Source organism: Nerophis ophidion, linkage group LG25, assembly GCF_033978795.1.
Source record: "Nerophis ophidion isolate RoL-2023_Sa linkage group LG25, RoL_Noph_v1.0, whole genome shotgun sequence".
NCBI lineage: Eukaryota > Metazoa > Chordata > Actinopteri > Syngnathiformes > Syngnathidae > Nerophis > Nerophis ophidion.
Genome location: NC_084635.1, coordinates 36814949 through 36833654, shown reverse-complemented (window position 1 = coordinate 36833654; position 18706 = coordinate 36814949). Strand labels below are relative to the sequence as shown.

General features: G+C 42.2%; 1 protein-coding gene across 2 annotated transcripts in view; it reads right to left on the bottom strand.

The window, feature by feature from the left end:
* Nucleotides 1-2390: 2390 nt before the first annotated feature.
* Nucleotides 2391-18706, bottom strand: part of LOC133542895 (LIM domain only protein 7-like) — an 89224-nt gene continuing 72908 nt past the window's right edge. Inside the window, exons 17-27 of one of the 2 annotated variants that reach the window (XM_061887144.1) lie at nt 18340-18365; nt 18113-18220; nt 17976-18050; nt 15358-15512; nt 13007-13051; nt 12858-12910; nt 12628-12799; nt 8434-8601; nt 8267-8360; nt 4994-5096; nt 2391-2545 (exon numbers count right to left, since the gene is read on the bottom strand). In XM_061887144.1, the coding sequence (XP_061743128.1) occupies nt 2523-2545; nt 4994-5096; nt 8267-8360; nt 8434-8601; nt 12628-12799; nt 12858-12910; nt 13007-13051; nt 15358-15512; nt 17976-18050; nt 18113-18220; nt 18340-18365 (1022 nt within the window). In that variant the 3' untranslated portion in view covers nt 2391-2522. The remainder of the gene's footprint in view (nt 2546-4993; nt 5097-8266; nt 8361-8433; nt 8602-12627; nt 12800-12857; nt 12911-13006; nt 13052-15357; nt 15513-17975; nt 18051-18112; nt 18221-18339; nt 18366-18706) is intronic. The other variant, XM_061887145.1, reaches the window with a different exon arrangement.

Genomic DNA, 18706 nt, shown 5'->3' with positions numbered 1-18706 from the left:
TGGATATTTTTCACGGTGGCAGAGGGGTTAGTGCGTCTGCCTCACAATACGAAGTTCCTGCAGTCCTGGGTTCAAATCCAGGCTCGGGATCTTTCTGTGTGGAGTTTGCATGTTCTCCCCGTGAATGCGTGGGTTCTACTCCGGCTTCCTCCCACCTCCAAAGACATGCACCTGGGGATAGGCCCCTCCCACCTCCAAAGACATGCACCTGGGGATAGGCCCCTCCCACCTCCAAAGACATGCACCTGGGGATAGGCCCCTCCCACCTCCAAAGACATGCACCTGGGGATAGGCCCCTCCCACCTCCAAAGACATGCACCTGGGGATAGGTTGATTGGCAACACTAAATGGTCCCTAGTGTGTGAATGTTGTCTGTCTATCTGTGTTGGCCCTGTGATGAGGTGGCGACTTGTCCAGGGTGTACACTGCCTTCCGCCCGATTGTAGGTGAGATAGGCACCAGCGCCCCCCGCGACCCCGAAAGGGAATAAGCGGTAGAAAAATGGATGGATATTTTTTTTTAACCTTTAGGGCTTACCTAAAGGGGGTCCCCATGGACATGCAAGGGTCTCGGTCATTAAAAATAATAATAATGAAAAAAAGTACTTTTTTGTTTCCCCTATTGTTTACTTCTGTGATGACCTTCTTAAAGTTTTGTAATCTGAAATATGGATACATGTGGAAAAACCCCCCCCACCCCCATCATGCACTCCAATAGGTTTAATTTAGAATTTATCATGTTTGGACATTTTTCCATAATATCCACAATGTTCAGTGAGAAGGTTGAGATCATGTGGGTTTTTGGTGGGAGGGGCCTATCCCCAGGTGCATGTCTTTGGAGGTGGGAGGGGCCTATCCCCAGGTGCATGTCTTTGGAGGTGGGAGGGGCCTATCCCCAGGTTTCAATGACTTTGGAGGTGGGAGGGGCCTATCCCCAGGTGCATGTCTTTGGAGGTGGGAGGGGCCTATCCCCAGGTGCATGTCTTTGGAGGTGGGAGGGGCCTATCCCCAGGTTTCAATGACTTTGGAGGTGGGAGGGGCCTATCCCCAGGTGCATGTCTTTGGAGGTGGGAGGGGCCTATCCCCAGGTGCATGTCTTTGGAGGTGGGAGGGGCCTATCCCCAGGTTTCAATGACTTTGGAGGTGGGAGGGGCCTATCCCCAGGTGCATGTCTTTGGAGGTGGGAGGGGCCTATCCCAGGTGCATGTCTTTGGTGGGAGGGGCCTATCCCAGGTGCATGTCTTTGGTGGGAGGGGCCTATCCCCAGGTGCATGTCTTTGGAGGTGGGAGGGGCCTATCCCCAGGTGCATGTCTTTGGAGGTGGGAGGGGCCTATCCCCAGGTGCATGTCTTTGGAGGTGGGAGGGGCCTATCCCCAGGTGCATGTCTTTGGAGGTGGGAGGGGCCTATCCCCAGGTGCATGTCTTTGGAGGTGGGAGGGGCCTATCCCAGGTGCATGTCTTTGGAGGTGGGAGGGGCCTATCCCCAGGTGCATGTCTTTGGAGGTGGGAGGGGCCTATCCCCAGGAGCATGTCTTTGGAGGTGGGAGGGGCCTATCCCCAGGTGCTTGTCTGGAGGTGGGAAGGGCCTATCCCCAGGTGGGAGGGGCCTATCCCAGGTGCATGTCTTTGGAAGTGGGAGGAAGCCGGAGTACCCGGAGGGAACCCACGCAGTCACGGGGAGAACATGCAAACTCCACACAGAAAGATCCCGAGCCTGAGATTGAACCCTGACTACTCAGGACCTTTGTATTGTGAGGCAGACACACTAACCCCTCTACCACCGTGCTGCCCTTAAAAATTCTAATGAAATAAAAATATAATACAAATGTTTAAATATATTTCATTAAAAAATATACATATTAGCCAAAACAAAGTCATCAAAAGACAAAGATGCTCCAATAATTTAATAACATTTAATTATGGTATTGTCATATATCCAATAATAAAAAAAATAAATCATGACTTTTGATGTCTCTAACACAATATTTGAATAGTTAGAGCGAGTGTGATGTAAAAGTAGAGGAAATATTGTGTTGACTTCACACATGACCACAAATCAAATATTACTCTACAAAAATACCCTGCATTGCAGCTGGGATAGACTCCATCACATCGAGTCTCAAAAGAACAAGCAGTAAAAAATGGATTGATAATACAGTGACTACGTTGTTTAGTTTAGGATATTTCTGCCCCCTTGTGGCTTACACATGAAACTACAACAACCCTGAGATTAATGCACAGAAGACATTGTGATTTATTTCTGAATAAAGCAGTCATTTATTCCAACGTGCACATGGTGACATTATTAATATTATAATTATTAGTGCAATGGTGCTTCCACAGTGAGATTATATGAACAAAATATCTACAATGCAATCTTCCACAACACATTCAATAAAAGGACATAATTCTTTATTGTGTGTATTAAATCCAAATAGATAAAAATAAATGTCAGTACTTTGCACAAAGTGTGTTGCTCCAGTTCTCAGGATCCCTTCATGACCTGACTGATCTTGTCCTGCTCACACTGATGTGGGACTGCTGCCTAAAATGTTGGCACAAATACATATTTTTTTAATTCTTATTGTTTCTGCTTAAAAACAAAGTAGAATTATGTTATTTGTGTCTAGTCTGTGACTGAAGACATTTAAAGGTGAATTGCACTTTTTTGGAATGTTGGCATCATTTACAATCCTCAAGTGAGACAAGAACACATGTTATTCTTTTTCTATGCATTCTAGTTCATAAATAAACTCTAGCAATAGTCAGCTAACAATGGAGGTAATGGGGATTTGATTTAATCTAAATATAATATAAAGCACTCTGAAAAAACATCCAAAATCTTCAACTTTGTAAATACAGGGGTCACCAACACTGTGCCCGCTGGCCTGTTCTAAAAATAGCTCAAATAGCAGCACTTACCAGTGAGCTGCCTCTATTTTTTAAATGTTATTAATTTACTAGCAAGCTGGTCTCGCTTTTCTGGAGATTTTTAATCCTAAGAGAGACAAAACTCAAATAGAATTTGAAAATCCAAGAAAATATTTTAAAGACTTGGTCTTCACTTGTTTAAATAAATTCATTTATTCTTTTTACTTTGCTTCTTATAACTTTCATAAAGACAATTTTAGAGAAAAAATACAACCTTAATAAATGATTTTAGGATTTTTAAACACTGATTTAACCCCCAATTCCAACCCTTGATGCTGAGTGGCAAGCAGGGAGGTAATGGCTCCCATTTTTATAGTCTTTGTTTTAACTCAGCCGGGGTTTGAACTCACGACCTACTGATCTCAGGGCAGACACTAACCACTATCCAACTGAGTATTTCCTGTTTAGATGAAGAATTAATCATACTCGTCACGTAGGTTAAAAAAAAAATGGCCAACAGAAACCAAGATGACCAACTTCCTGTTCATTTTCCGGCATGGGTTCCTGAGACTTTGAGGCACGTCTCGTCACGACGGACATTTCCAGCCATTTTCGTATGGAAACGTGGAACTGGTAGGAGGGACAATTTTTTTTCTTCTAATCTTAAAAAGGTGGCGCTGGAGAGCCAATTTTGAAATGTCATTTTTTGGACCCCCCAAAAAAACTTTTGCACCGTATCTGACGCGCCTGCAACTTTTTGGGGACTTTTTGTGCATGTTAAGTGGCCTCAAAGAAGCATCCACAGAGGTGGAATAATAATAATAATAATAAATAATTATCCATCCATCCATCCATTTTCTACCGCTTATTCCCTTTTATGGGGTCGCGGGGGGCGCTGGCGCCTATCTCAGCTACAATCGGGCGGAAGGCGGGGTACACCCTGGACAAGTCGCCACCTCATCACAGGGCCAACACAGATAGACAGACAACATTCACACTCACATTCACACACTAGGGACCATTTAGTGTTGCCAATCAACCTATCCCCAGGTGCATGTCTTTGGAGGTGGGAGGGGCCTATCCCCAGGTGCATGTCTTTGGAAGTGGGAGGAAGCCGGAGTACCCGGAGGGAACCCACGCATTCACGGGGAGAACATGCAAACTCCACACAGAAAGATCCCGAACCTGGATTTGAACCCAGGACTGCAGGACCTTCGTATTGTGAGGCAGACGCACTAACCCCTCTGCCACCGTGAAGCCCTATAAACAAATCAATTTCAACAGGGACCCTTGGGGTGCTTGTGCAGCTGCCAGGGCCCTAATTTAAAAAACTTGGGGGCAAATGAGCCCTTTTTTGAGGTTTTTCTCGCAATCTCTGGGTCTAAATTGTAGGGGTGTTAAAAAAAAAAAAAAGATTTATCTTATTTTTAACATTCTTAATCTATTAAAAAAACAAACTGAAATTTTTTTGAGGTTGAATTTTTTTTTTAAACAAAACCAGTTTTCTTTTAAGTAATATAGAAATGTATCGGAGCGGTTTTATCTATTTTACGGAGGACTGCAATTAATCCTAGAACTGGCATTCTACAATGTTATTAATCATTTTATTTTAAAGTGGACCCCGACTTAAACAAGTTGAAAAACGTATTGGGGTGTTACCATTTAGTGGTCAATTGTACAGAATATGTACTGTACTGTGCAATCTAATAATAAAAGTATCAATCAATCAATCAAATTAAAAAAGTTATTTTGAATGGAATCATGTGGTGGCCAAAGATTCACACCCTTACTAAACTGGACCAACATCTGGTTTTACGACCACAACCTTCTACTAGTCAAGTGGAAGACATGATTTATCATTTAGAAGCACATTTCACCAACTCAGAGGCGATGCAGCAGCTCACTGGCTCAATACGTCAATCACGGCACCGCCAAAAAAAGTAGTTCCTCGGCGTTAGCTCTTCCAATATTATTGCTTCTCCTTGGTCATGAGATGTAAACAAAGTATTGTTGCTGGTTTTTGGATGTTTTTTCCCCCTTAAGAATTGTGAATGATGCCCTAAAACTAAAGAAAAACTAAAAGTGATGGTTACATGTTAAAAAACAACAACTTAATACTCACACTTAAGCTTGAAATAGCAGGTCTCACAGAACAGCTTCTTGTTTCGAACACGGACCTGGACTCTATTCTGGATTTTTCCAAGGTACTGTTGGCAGCCCACACACTGAGGAGGAGAACCAAGTGAGACCAGTACAAATACAAGTTTATATTTGTTTAAATACACTATATTGCCAAAAGTGTTTGGCCACACATCCAAATGATGAGAATCAGGTGTGCTGACAGGTGTATCAAATCCAGCACTTGGGCAAGGAGACTCTTGCTACAAACATTTGTGAAAGAATGGGCCGCTTTCAGTGATTTCCAGCATGGAACTGTCATAGGATGCCATTGGTGCAACAAATCCAGTCGTAAAATTTATTCGCTTCTAAAGAACTGAAAGTCAACTGTTGGCTTTATTAAAACAAAATGGAAGATTTTGGGAACAACAGCAACTCAGCCACAAAGGGGTAGGCCACGTGGACTGACAGAGAGGGGCCAGCGGAGGAATTATGGTGTGGGTTTGTTTTTCAGGAGTTGGGCTTGGCCCCTTAGTTCCAGCGAAAGGAACTTTGAATGCTCCAGGATAACATTTTGAACAATTCCATGCTCCCAAGCTTGTGGGAACAGTTTGGAATGGACCCCTTTGTCTTCCAACATGACCGTGCACCAGTGCACAAAGCAAGGTCCATAAAGACATGGCGTGGATGAACTTGACTGGCCTGCACAGAGTCCTGACCTGAACCCGATAGAACAGCGGTCCCCAACCTTTTTGTAGCTGCGGACCGGTCAACGCTTGATAATTTGTCCCGCGGCCCGGCAGGGGGGATGGATTTTTTATTTTATTAAATTTTTTTTATTTTGTCATGAAAAATAGTTTTTTTTGGGTTGGTGCACTAATTGTAAGTGTAGCTTGTGTTTTTTATGTTGATTTAATTAAAAAAAAATAAAAAAAAATATATATATATATAAATTAAAAAATTCTTCTGCGGCCCGGTACCAATCGAGCTGGCCCGGTGGTTGAGGACCACTAGTATAGAGGATCTTTGACTGCTGTTTTTGCAGTAAGTCCTTAAAAAAGCAGAGTACTACTGTCTCTTAGGGGGTCTTTACCAGGCGTTTTTGCAGTAGGTCTTAAAAAAATCAAAATAAAATAGCAGAGCCATCAACTACTCTGTCGCGTAGAGCAGTGGTCCCCAACCTTTTTGTAGCTGCGGACCGGTCAACGCTTGATAATTTGTCCCGGGGCCCGGGTGGGGGGATGGGTGGGAGTCTTTTTTTTATTTTTTTTTCTTTGTCATGAAAAAGGGAGGTTTTTGTGGTCAGTGCACTAATTTTAAGTGTATATTGAGTTTGTTTATGTTGATTTAATTATAAAATATATATATATATATATATATATTAAAAAAAAAAAAAAAAGAAAAAAATTCTTCTGCGGCCCGGTACCAATCGGGCCACGGATCGGTACTGGGGCGCGGCCCGGTGGTTGGGGACCACTGGCGTAGAGGATCTTTGAAACCTTTTTTGCAGTATGTCCTTAAGATCAGGGGTCCACAGTCAACGCTTGATAATTTGTCCTTTGTCATGAAAAAGGGAGGTTTTTTTTGGTTGGTGCACTAATTGTAAGTGTGTCTTGTGTTTTTTATGTTGATTTAATAAAAAAACTAAAAAAAATAACAATAATAATAATTCTGCGGCCCGGTGGTTGAGGATCACTGCAATAGAACACATTTGGGGAGAATTAGACCGGAGACTTAGAGCCCGGCCTTCTCCACCAACATCAGTGTGAGACTTCACCAATGCACTTTTGGAAGAACGGTGGAAAATTCCTACAAACACACTCGGCAACCTTGTGGACAGCCTTCCCAGAAGAGTTGAAGCTGTGATAGCTGCAACACATCATCTTGAACCCTGTGGGTTAGAATGGGATGGAACTTCAACTTCAGATGTGAGTCAAGGCAGGTGGCCAAATACTTTTGGCAATATACCTTTTTTTTTAATTAGGGGGTTTAAAAGAGGGGTGCTTCGTTAGCGCTGGTCACCCACGGGCGCTGGAGGAAATAATCACCTGGAGGCCGGGTGCGTGTTTGCACCCACATGCTAATTAACTCTGCTCCGCTAAAATTGGAAGTTGTCTCTCGGTGACATTTTCACAGTTGGTCGAAAAAAGGGAAAGTGGACTCTAGACCGCTTGGTCCTCACCGATAAAAAAAAAAGAAAAAGGCAGAGACCAGAAGACTGTCCGAAACATGGGAAAAGTCTTCATTCACATCCAATTAAAAATATTTATTTTACATCAAATTATGCTGACCTTTCATTGAAAACAATATATTGTTGGCAAATTGCATCCATCCATCCATTTTCTACCGCTTATTCCCTTTCGGGGTAGCGGGGGGTGCTGGCACCTATCTCAGCTACAATCGGGCGGAAGGCAGGGTACACCCTGGACAAGTCGCCACCTCATCGCAGGGCCAACACAGATAGACAGTTTCACAATTCAGTGCTTCAAAAAGAAAGATTCACTTTTGGTAAATTAAGACTGATGTACACCGGTACTTCAAAAGTACTAACTATATTACATATAGTTAAAGTATTAATGATTGTCACACATGCACTAGTTGTGGCGAGATTATTCTCTGGGAGCAGTGAGCAGCAACAGTGGTCACGCTCTGGAATCATTTTTGGTGATTTAACCCCCAATTCCAAGCCTTGATGCAGAGTACCAAGCAGGGAGGTAATGGCTCCCATTTTATAGTCTTCGGTACGACTCTGCCGGGGTTTGAACTCACAACCTACACATCTCAGGGCGGACACGGAAGCAATCGATCCTTTCTCAGAAGCAGCCAATGAGGTGTCATGTTTGAAGTCACATGACAGAGCATAAAAAAGGCAGTTAACTTGGCCATAATTAATATTTCAATACAACCCGCTGGATGTTTTCAGGTTGTAGGAATGATTCCATTTATTTATTTACAGTTTATGAAGGAATTTGCTTCAATATAAAAACCTTTTGGTTTACAAACCTTGTTCAAAAAGCTATTCTGTTCATTAATCAAGTTTGTTCAGTACAAAACACCCAAATCTGCTCAGCATGAACTATAATTAAACACCTGTCCCATAAACCGTGTCACCTGTGGGTTTATTAAATAATTATTATTTCTAAGCAGGTGTGCAAGAAGACCACAATAAAAGGTGAGCTGCTTGTCCACAATGCAGGTGTGAGAGGTCAAAGGTGAAGAGACCAAACAGAGTTCCATTACAGCCCAAGTGAACACGACCAAGTCATTGACCTCTCACCTGGAAACAAGCAAAATGGAAGCAGAGACTAAGTGCCTCGATGACCATGGCGGCGCCGCAAGTCAGGACGCCGTCACACACGCAGCAGGTTCTCCTGAGGCAGCACAGGGGGGGTCTGACTGTGGGGGGGGAGGGGGGGAGGGGGCTGGAGTGTTTGTGGTGATTACCTGCCAGGACGCAGCTGCGTGGGTGTGTGTGTGTGGGACGACACGGATCCCGTACTGCCGTGGGAGTTCTTCATCGGACCGCAGTAACTGGCAGCAGCAGAGTGTGGCCGAGCGGGAGTCGCCATTGAGGAGGAGTGTGATGTCTCAAGGACGTCCACAGACTCATGCCTGTGAGCAAGGGAATCAACCAGGACGTTATCAGCGCTGATATGTGGTGGATATTTGCCATTTTGACGCTGTCACCTATATTATATATATATATATATATATATATATATATATATGTACATACATATATATATTTACATATATATATATGTCTTGATTGGATTATCCGGAGAATAGTGCTCGATACCGTGGTAGAGCGCAATATGTAGGTGTGGGAAAAAAATCACAAGACTACTTCATCTCTACAGATCTGTTTCATGAGGGGTTCCCTCAATCATCAGGAGATTTTAATGGAAGCATTCACATACAATGGTTTATATAGGGCACAGAGTGGGTGGGTACAGGCAGGCGTAGGGCGTGGTGATTGGCTCATGTGTTACCTAGGAGGTGTTTCCGTCTGTGGCGGCATGTTGAAATTATTTCACTGCGCTTGTTGAGGGATGATAGATCTGGATGATATATAATAAACAGTTTCTCTTTTAAGCATAGGTTGCATCTTTTATTACCACTGTTGTAAGGTGTGCTGGATGCAAGAATTTGCCATGTTATTGAATATTCAACATTATTGTCTTTGAGGTTCCAAATGTGTTTGCTGAGTTCTGTAGAATTCCGCAAAGTCTTGTTTCTAAAGGAGGCGTTGTGATTATTCCATCTTGTTTTGAACGCTCCTTCGGTTAATCCTACGTACGTGTCGGATGTGTTAATGTCCTTGCGTGTTACCTTTGCTTGGTAAACGACTGATGTCTGTAAGCACCTTCCGTTGAGAGGGCAATCAGGTTTCTTGCGACAGTTACATTCCTTATTGGTTTCAGAGTCGTTTAGTCTGGGGGTAGGCAGTCCTTTTGCAATTGCTTTGTTGTGGTTTGAAATGATTTGTTGTATGTTATTCATACAGCTGTAGCTCAATTTAATGTTGTTCTTGTTGAATATTTTTCTTAGGGTGTTGCCTTTGGGGAAGTGTTTGTCGATCAGAGTGAGGAACTTGCGGCCGATGTTGGTTGAGACGTCTTTGCTGAATGGGGGGTTGTACCAGATGATGTTTCGTTTTCTGCTCTTTTTTGGTTGGTTTCCTGGAGTGGGTTCATAGGTGAGGGTGAAGTTGTATCCGCTTTCATCAAGTGCTTTCTGGTACGGGGGGGTTGCTTGGTCGAATTCAGCTTTGCTAGATGACAGCATCGATAGCCTTTTATTAATTCCGGTAGGTATTCCTTTCGTGGTGGTGGGTGGGTGGTTGCTGTCATGGTGCACGTATTGGAGTGTTGTGTTGGGTTTGGTGAATGGTTGGTAGCTGTTATTTCTCAGGTTGAAGGTGACGTCGAGGAAGTTGACGGTTTGCTTGTTGGCTTCAATCGTGATCTGTAGGCCGTTTTCTTTGAAGATTTGGCATATGCGCTTCTTGGTGTTCTCGCTACACCATGGCAAAAAAAGAACAATTCAACATTTGACGTTACTATGGGGAGTTTTGACGGAGCAGAAACGTGCGAACTTGTTGGGAGTTTCCTCCTCTCCCAGCTTGCTAGCCTCAACCTGAACCTTGGTATTTACCGTGATGATGGACTGGCAGTGTGCCGCGCCTCGCCAAGGAGCAGCGAGAACACCAAGAAGCGCATATGCCAAATCTTCAAAGAAAACGGCCTACAGATCACGATTGAAGCCAACAAGCAAACCGTCAACTTCCTCGACGTCACCTTCAACCTGAGAAATAACAGCTACCAACCATTCACCAAACCCAACACAACACTCCAATACGTGCACCATGACAGCAACCACCCACCCACCACCACGAAAGGAATACCTACCGGAATTAATAAAAGGCTATCGATGCTGTCATCTAGCAAAGCTGAATTCGACCAAGCAACCCCCCCGTACCAGAAAGCACTTGATGAAAGCGGATACAACTTCACCCTCACCTATGAACCCACCCCAGGAAACCAACCAAAAAAGAGCAGAAAACGAAACAACATCATCTGGTACAATCCGCCATTCAGCAAAAACATCTCAACCAACATCGGCCGCAAGTTCCTCACTCTGATCGACAAACACTTCCCCAAAGGCAACACCCTAAGAAAAATATTCAACAAGAACAACATTAAATTGAGCTACAGCTGCATGAATAACATACAACAAATCATTTCAAACCACAACAAAGCAATTGCAAAAGGACTGCCTACCCCCAGACTAAACGACTCTGAAACCAATAATGAATGTAACTGTCGCAAGAAACCTGATTGCCCTCTCAACGGAAGGTGCTTACAGACATCAGTCGTTTACCAAGCAAAGGTAATACGCAAGGACATTAACACATCCGACACGTACGTAGGATTAACCGAAGGAGCGTTCAAAACAAGATGGAATAATCACAACGCCTCCTTTAGAAACCAGACTTTGCGGAATTCTACAGAACTCAGCAAACACATTTGGAACCTCAAAGACAATAATGTTGAATATTCAATAACATGGCAAATTCTTGCATCCAGCACACCTTACAACAGTGGTAATAAAAGATGCAACTTATGCTTGAAAGAGAAACTGTTTATTATATATCATCCAGAGCTATCATCCCTCAACAAGCGCAGTGAAATCATTTCAACATGCCGCCACAGGCGGAAACACCTCCTAGGTAACACATGAGCCAATCGCCACACCCTACACCTGCCTGTACCCACCCACTCTGTGCTCTATATAAACCATTGTATGTGAATGCTTCCATTAAAATCTCCTGATAATTGAGGGAACCCCTCATGAAACAGTTCTGTAGAGATGAAGTAGTCTTGTGATTTTTTCCCACACCTACATACAAATATATATATATATATATGTACATATATATATACATACATATATATATACATACACACACACATATACATACATATATATACACACACACACATACATACATATATATACACACACACACATACATACATATATATACACACACACACACACATATATATATACACATATATATATATATATATATATATATATATATATATATATATATATATATATATATATATATACACACACATATATATATATACACACATATACACACACATATACACACACACATATATATACACATATATATATATATATACACACATATACATATATATATATATACACATATACATATATATATATATATACACACACACACACACACACACACACATATATATACACCTACATACATACATATTCAAACATATACACACACATATATATATATATACACACCTACATACATACATATACACACACATACATATATACACACCTACATACATACATATTCATACATATACACACACACACACACATACATACATATATACACACCTACATATTCATACATATACATACACACACACGAAGGCAGAGAAAAAAAAGAGGCTTATGACTATGAGGTCGCCACAGACTACAATGGCAGACACGCGCACATTTTCAGGACTTATGCAGATCCCAGATACAGATCAGCAGGTACCACAAGGTAAGAAATGTTGCTTTTAAATAATATTGCGAAACAAACGCTAATAGGTGCCATTTTGCGTTCCTTATACACACACCACAATTATACTCGTATGTTTAATGCGCTGACAATCCATCAAGCGGCGCGGCTTCTTGGCTTACCGAAGTCGTACTAAAAACATTGACAGATTTTTGAGTGCCGTGTGTAATGTTCAATATTCTCAATGGGACATTTAAAGTTTTGGTGTTTACCGGCATCATTTTGCAGTTTACACATATCTCTTGTGTATGACTGCCATCTACTGGTCATACTTATTATACCATGTACCAAATAAAATCGCTTTGAGGTCGGTAAGTACAACCAGAATTATGCCGTAGATTAGGCGCACCGGGTTATAAGACGCACTGTTGATTTTTGAGAAATTTAAAGGATTTTAAGTGCGCCGTATAGTCCAAAAAACATGGTAATCTGTATTGGCCCAGAAATAAAACATGTCGGTCGATCTCCATTACGAGCACATGTTAAAACTTAAAAAAAACAACCTTTTGAGAGGCGTCCCGATGTAAATGGGCTCCTTGTAAAAACTGCTGCTGCGCTGACGTATCCAACTGTTGTCGGTCAGAAGCTGAGTCCTCTTCTTCATCTCCTCCAAGATCTGCTGCCGCTCGTGTGCGGCTTTAGAAGCAGGTTCTCCTTTCCTTTTTCCTGGATCACCTGAACAAAGTCCAACACGTCAGGCGGAACAAAGTAACAGTTGGCACCGATACCTCACCTCTTTGCTGTTGTTGTGCACCAGCTAATGTTGGAGTAGACAAGGACTTTGTCCTACGGGCGGAGGCAGACAGTCAATATTTTCACACATTTGCCTGAAATACAAAATAGTGATATGTGGGCTGAGAAGTCAGGAGTCCTTGTTCTGACCTGAGTGCGGGGGAAAGGTGAGCAAAGTCCGAGGAGCCGTCCGCCCTGAGGTGTCCCGTTAGCAGCAAAAAGTTGCCATGAGAAAAACAAAAGTGAGTTAGTAGCAGAACGACAAAGAGTGGACAGTCCTATTTATGGCAAGACCCGACGGTAAAAAGAAAAGCCTTCTGTCACTACTAGGGTTGGATCGGATCGGCCGCCGATATTGGCCAAAAAATGCGTATCTGCAAGGCATGGGAAAATGCCGATCCAGATCCAGTTAAAAAAAAAAAACTCAAAAAAACTCCGGTGCGTGTTTTCCAACGCACCAATTTAAATAATACATTCCACTCTTTTGCAGCTCCCTAAACTATGTTCCGCATTTTCCAGCACACCTTCAAAACACCCACAGGTCTGTGTTCTAACCGTTCAGACGGCCGTGTGAATTAAAAGTTTCAGTAAAAATGTCAGCTGTGTGGGATTATTTTACCCTACAAAACGAAAAAGATGAAGAGGTGGAGTGCAAAATATGCCACAATAAAGCCAAGCGTGGTGGTAAAGTTGAAAGACATTTTAATGACTCTTGCGAGTGAGAGGCTTTTTAGCACTCATCATAGATGAAGACAGGAGCAGGCTGACAGCTGAGCATCTTGAAGTGCTCGTCTTTGGTAGAAAGAATCTCCCCATTATGCTTGGACTTCAGTTCTTTGCCCCCCCTGACTGGGGCAAACAATTGAAGGGAGTGTGTAGATACATTTTTTTTTAAGTTTACAGTTGTTCAAGAGCAAGTATTGATGCTGCGTTATAGACATTTTATCCCACTCGGGTTGTGTGTTTTTCTTTTTTTAATGTTTATAGCATTATTTGCACTTTACACTGTTCACTTTTTTACTGTTTAATGATGCCATTTCTGTTTGTCATGTATAATTTTTGATATTTTGTGTTTATCCTTGAATACCAACTATTGTGTATTATTCAAACTCACCTAATTCGCAGCTGTGTTGGATCCATTATGGATTGAACTTTAACAGTATCATGTTAGACCCGCTCCACATCCATTGCTTTCCTCCTCTCCAAGGTTCTCATAGTCATCATTGTCACCGATGTCCCACTGGGTGTGAGTTTTCCTTGCCCTTATGTGGGCCTACCGAGGATGTCCTAGTGGTTTGTGCAGCCCTTTGAGACACTAGTGATTTAGGGCTATATAAGTAAACATTGATTGATTAATTGATGGATGGATGAGGACTGGATTTGGTTTTAAAATGTAGGCACCGAGAAAAATTCCGTCTATTTTCGTCAAATCAAAGGGTAGCATATTCCGATGTCTTTGTTGCAGACTTCACATCTAGTGGGGATTACAAGCATTCAAAGCAATTTTCATGCCGTTTGTCCTTTCAAACAAGCGTCCATGCCATCAAAGCAAAAAGATGGCGCTCGTATGTAAAATAAGGCTCCGTTTTTTGTGAATGGGCTAGCTCGATGCTAATTTACATTAAATGTGCCATAGGCATGCTAGAGATTAGCATTGGCGACTTTGCATGGCAAATTTCAACACCTCCGAATTCTGACATCAAAACTTTGACTTGAGACGCTCGTTAGAGTCAAACAGCTGGAGCGTAATTAGTACAATACTTGGAGTATAAACACTTTGTAGGGCTGCACAACGAAAAGACTGGCACATTCGGCTCAATATGCTAGAAAAAAGCTTATTACTTTATCTTCATTAGCCAAATTGTTTAATGATAATATAAATGAACCATGTCTTTTGATTTAATTTTTTAAATTACTTGTGTTTTTTTTATAATTTCACAAAGGTATTACTTTAAAAACAATTGTTTAATGTTTCATGGTGTATAGTTCCTACCCCTATACGACATTTCTGCTCAAACTCTTGATGGATCGGTCGTGATACAGCATCTACAAAAATGAATCCTGGGCGCGGCACCGTTGCTGCTCACTGCTCCCCTCACCTCCCAGGAGGTGATCGAGGGTGATGGTCAAATGCAGAGAATAATTTTTCCACACCTAGTGTGTGTGTGTGTGTGACAATCATTGGTACTTTAACTTAATGTATGTATGTATGTATGTATGTATTCCATTACTACATGTCAATAGACGTAACTTAAAGAATACCTCTATATAAGTTGTAAAAATAGAGATTGAAGGCATCATGTAATAATATTCCAGGTGCTTGGATTTTGATTGTGTTTGTGGTTAAAAGATTTCAGTATAAGTGCAAGCACATTTAAAAACACCACATAGATCACGATAACGGTGATCATTTCCTTCACAACAACCACTATAAAAAATGTTAGAACTGTGACATCCCTAGACATGAATTTCCCACACAGAACATTCGTGTAACAGCTCACCAGTCTCCATCTATCTTTTCTTTCGGATTTTTGTGCGTGCTACTGTGAACATTTAGCTCCAGCTCGCCAGGACTCGGCTCTTCTTTGTTGGTCAAAGTCTTCACGTGGATCCTCCTGATGGGGGTCTCGGCATCTTTGATCATCTCAAAGTTATTCTGAAACAACAAATGAAATGTATTTGCAATAAGTGCTCCAAAAAAACAAAACTTATTTTACGGACCAAAGGGCGCCCTGGATTATAAGGCACACTGCCGATGAATGGTCTAGTTCCGATCTTTTTCATATATAAGGCGCATTAAAAGGAGTCAGATTATTAATTTTTTTTCTAAATTGAAAACACTTCCTTGTGGTCTACATAAAATGTAATGGTGGTTCTTTGTTTTACAGATCATCTTCAAACCACTTTCTGACAGTCGCTTCAGGAAGCGCCGTTTGGAGGGCGGTCCTATTTATGTGGCTCACCTTTGACAGCGTCTTCTCTATCATCTTTGTTGCAGTGGTGTAGCGTGCAAGGACGGGGGTGGAAAAAGTGTCAAAAGATGGAGCTAACTGTTTTAATGACATTCAGACTTTGAGCAGCATCTCCTCATCCGGAAACAACATGGAAGTGTCTTTCGTGAAAAACCGTCCGACCGGAACTCTAATAACAAAAGTTCCTTGGCTGAATAATGTCAACTCACTACACCGGGAGGTTTTAACGCTTTTATGGCAAGTTTACTGACAGATATAAATAACAACTTTACACTACTTTATATTAGAAATGGCAACAGCGTAGGATGGATAACAAGAACATAGAGAAAAATAAGCTTATCGACTACAAAGGCGGACTCGCGCAATTTTTCAGGATTTATGCAGATCCCAAATACAGATCAGCAGGTACCAGAAGGTAAGAAAAGTTGCTTTTGCATATTATTGCAAAACAAAACGCCAGATAATACATCTTACCTTATACACACACACACCATGATACTCATGTTTAATGCGCCGACAATTCATCAACTTGTGCAACTTCATAACTTACCAAAGTTGTACTAAAACATTTTGATACATTTTGGAGCGTCGTGTGTAAAGTTCTATGTTTTCAATGGAACATATGAAATGTTCGTGTTGTTAACTTCAGTCATCTTGACATCTACACGTATCTCTTATGTTTTACTGCCATCTACTGGTCACACTTATTACACCATGTATCACATAAAAATGCTTCGAGGTTGGTAAGCAAAACCAGAATTATTCCGTACATTAGGCACACCGGGTTATGAGGCGCACTGTCAAGTTTAAGAAACAAACAAAAAAAAGATTTTATGTGCGCCTTATAATCTGGAAAATACAGTAATTGGATTCCTAGCAGTAATATGACGACTCAGCATGGAATTACCTGCTTAAAGTCCTACTGAAAGCCACTACTAGCGACCACGCAGTCTGATAGTTTATATATCAATGATGAAATATTAACATTGCAACACATGCCAATACGCCCGCTTTACTTTACTAAATTGCAATTTTAAATTTCGTGCGGAAGTATCATGCTAAAACGTCGCGGTATGATGATGCATGCGTTTGACGTCTCAGGTTGTAACGGACATTTTTTTCCAGTCCGATCCAAGCTATAAGTAGTCTGCTTTAATCGCACAATTACACAGTATTCTGGACATCTGTGTTGCTGAATCTTTTACAATTTGTTCAATTAATAATGGAGACGTCAAAGAAGAAAGATGTAGGCTGTAAGTGGTGTAATGCAGCTGCCTTTAGCAACACAAACACAGCCGCTGTTTCCTTGTTTAAAATTCCCGATGGTGAAGCTTTACTATGGAACAGAGCGGTCAAGCGAACATGAATCCTGACCACATGTCAACCGGCACGTTTCGGTGAGAAAATTGTGGTGATTCTTACCGTAGACATGAACGGAGCTTGCGTCCTCCTGCAGCTGCGTAGCTTCCCTCAGAGACACTGGCGGTCACCACACCAGTGGCCAAACCCTTCTGACTTTCAGGTACCATATAATCTCACTAAAACACTAGTAACACAATAAGCAGATAAGGGATTTTCCAGAATTATCCTAGTAAATGTGTCTAAGATCTGAATTGCTCCCACTGCCCTCGCCTTTTTTTTCTCTTCTAGTCCTTCACTCTCACTTTCCTCATCCACAAATCTTTCATCCTCGCTCAAATTAATGGGGAAATCGTCGCTTTTTCGGTCTGGGTCGCTCTCGCTGCTGGTGGCCATGATTGTAAACAATGTTCAGATGTGAGGAGCTCCACAACCCGTGACGTCACGCGCACATCGTCTGCTACTTCCGGTACAGGAAAGGCTTTTTTATTAGTGACCAAAAGTTGCAAACTTTATCCTCGATGTTCTCTACTCAATCCTTTCAGCAAAAATATGGCGAAATGATGAAGTACGACACATAGAATGGACCTGCTATCCCCGTTTAAATAAGAACATCTCAGTTCAGTAGGCCTTTAAATATGCAAGAAATCAATTTAATCTCACACATTAAACCAAACTCAGCCTTACAGGCTGGAGAATATATTTATGCACAGGTAAAAAGGTAAATGGATGTAAAAAAATAAAATAAACTGCAACTTTAAAGAAAGGAATCCCAGCCTGCAACACACCTTCCCTTCCAACGCGGCACGTCGAGCCTGCTGCCACTCAGCATCCAGCCTGCGCTGATCTCGCTCATACTGCTCCTGAAGCAGGCAAACAAATGCAGTGCTGCACATCACAGGCGTGCTAAAGTACCGCTCCTCACCTGCAGGAGGCGCTCTTGCTCTTCCTGCCACTTCTCTTGTCGCCTGCGGTGGTCGTCATGGTCCCACGACCTGCCGGATGAGGAGGGGATGATGGCCGGCACCTGGAGCTGGGCGGGCGAGATTGAGCATGGTCGTCAGGCCACACACACACACACACACATACACACACACACACACGCAGACACACACCCAGACAGACAGACTTCATCAAGAGGTGGAAACTCACATCAGAGATTGCAGATTCCGGACCTCCTGTGTGGGAAAAGAAAGCATCAATAGAACAACAACAACAACAAGTGTTTGCTACTGAGAATCACACCCTGGCAATACACAGCTGTCACTCTTCCGGGGCCTCATTTATAAAAGTGTCCTAGATTCAAGCCTGAGAATGTGGTTACGCCAAAAATAATATTTATAAAAACATGTTGCCCACGTCTAGGGACGGGTACCAAATCCAGTACTTTTTCTTTTATTTTTTGGCACTGACCAAGTCCCGCCACTCCGACTGGGTACCAATACACGTGAAAGCCGATGGTGCCATGTTACTGACCAGTTGCTCTTTGCACTTGGCGATCACTCCAGCAGCACTGAGA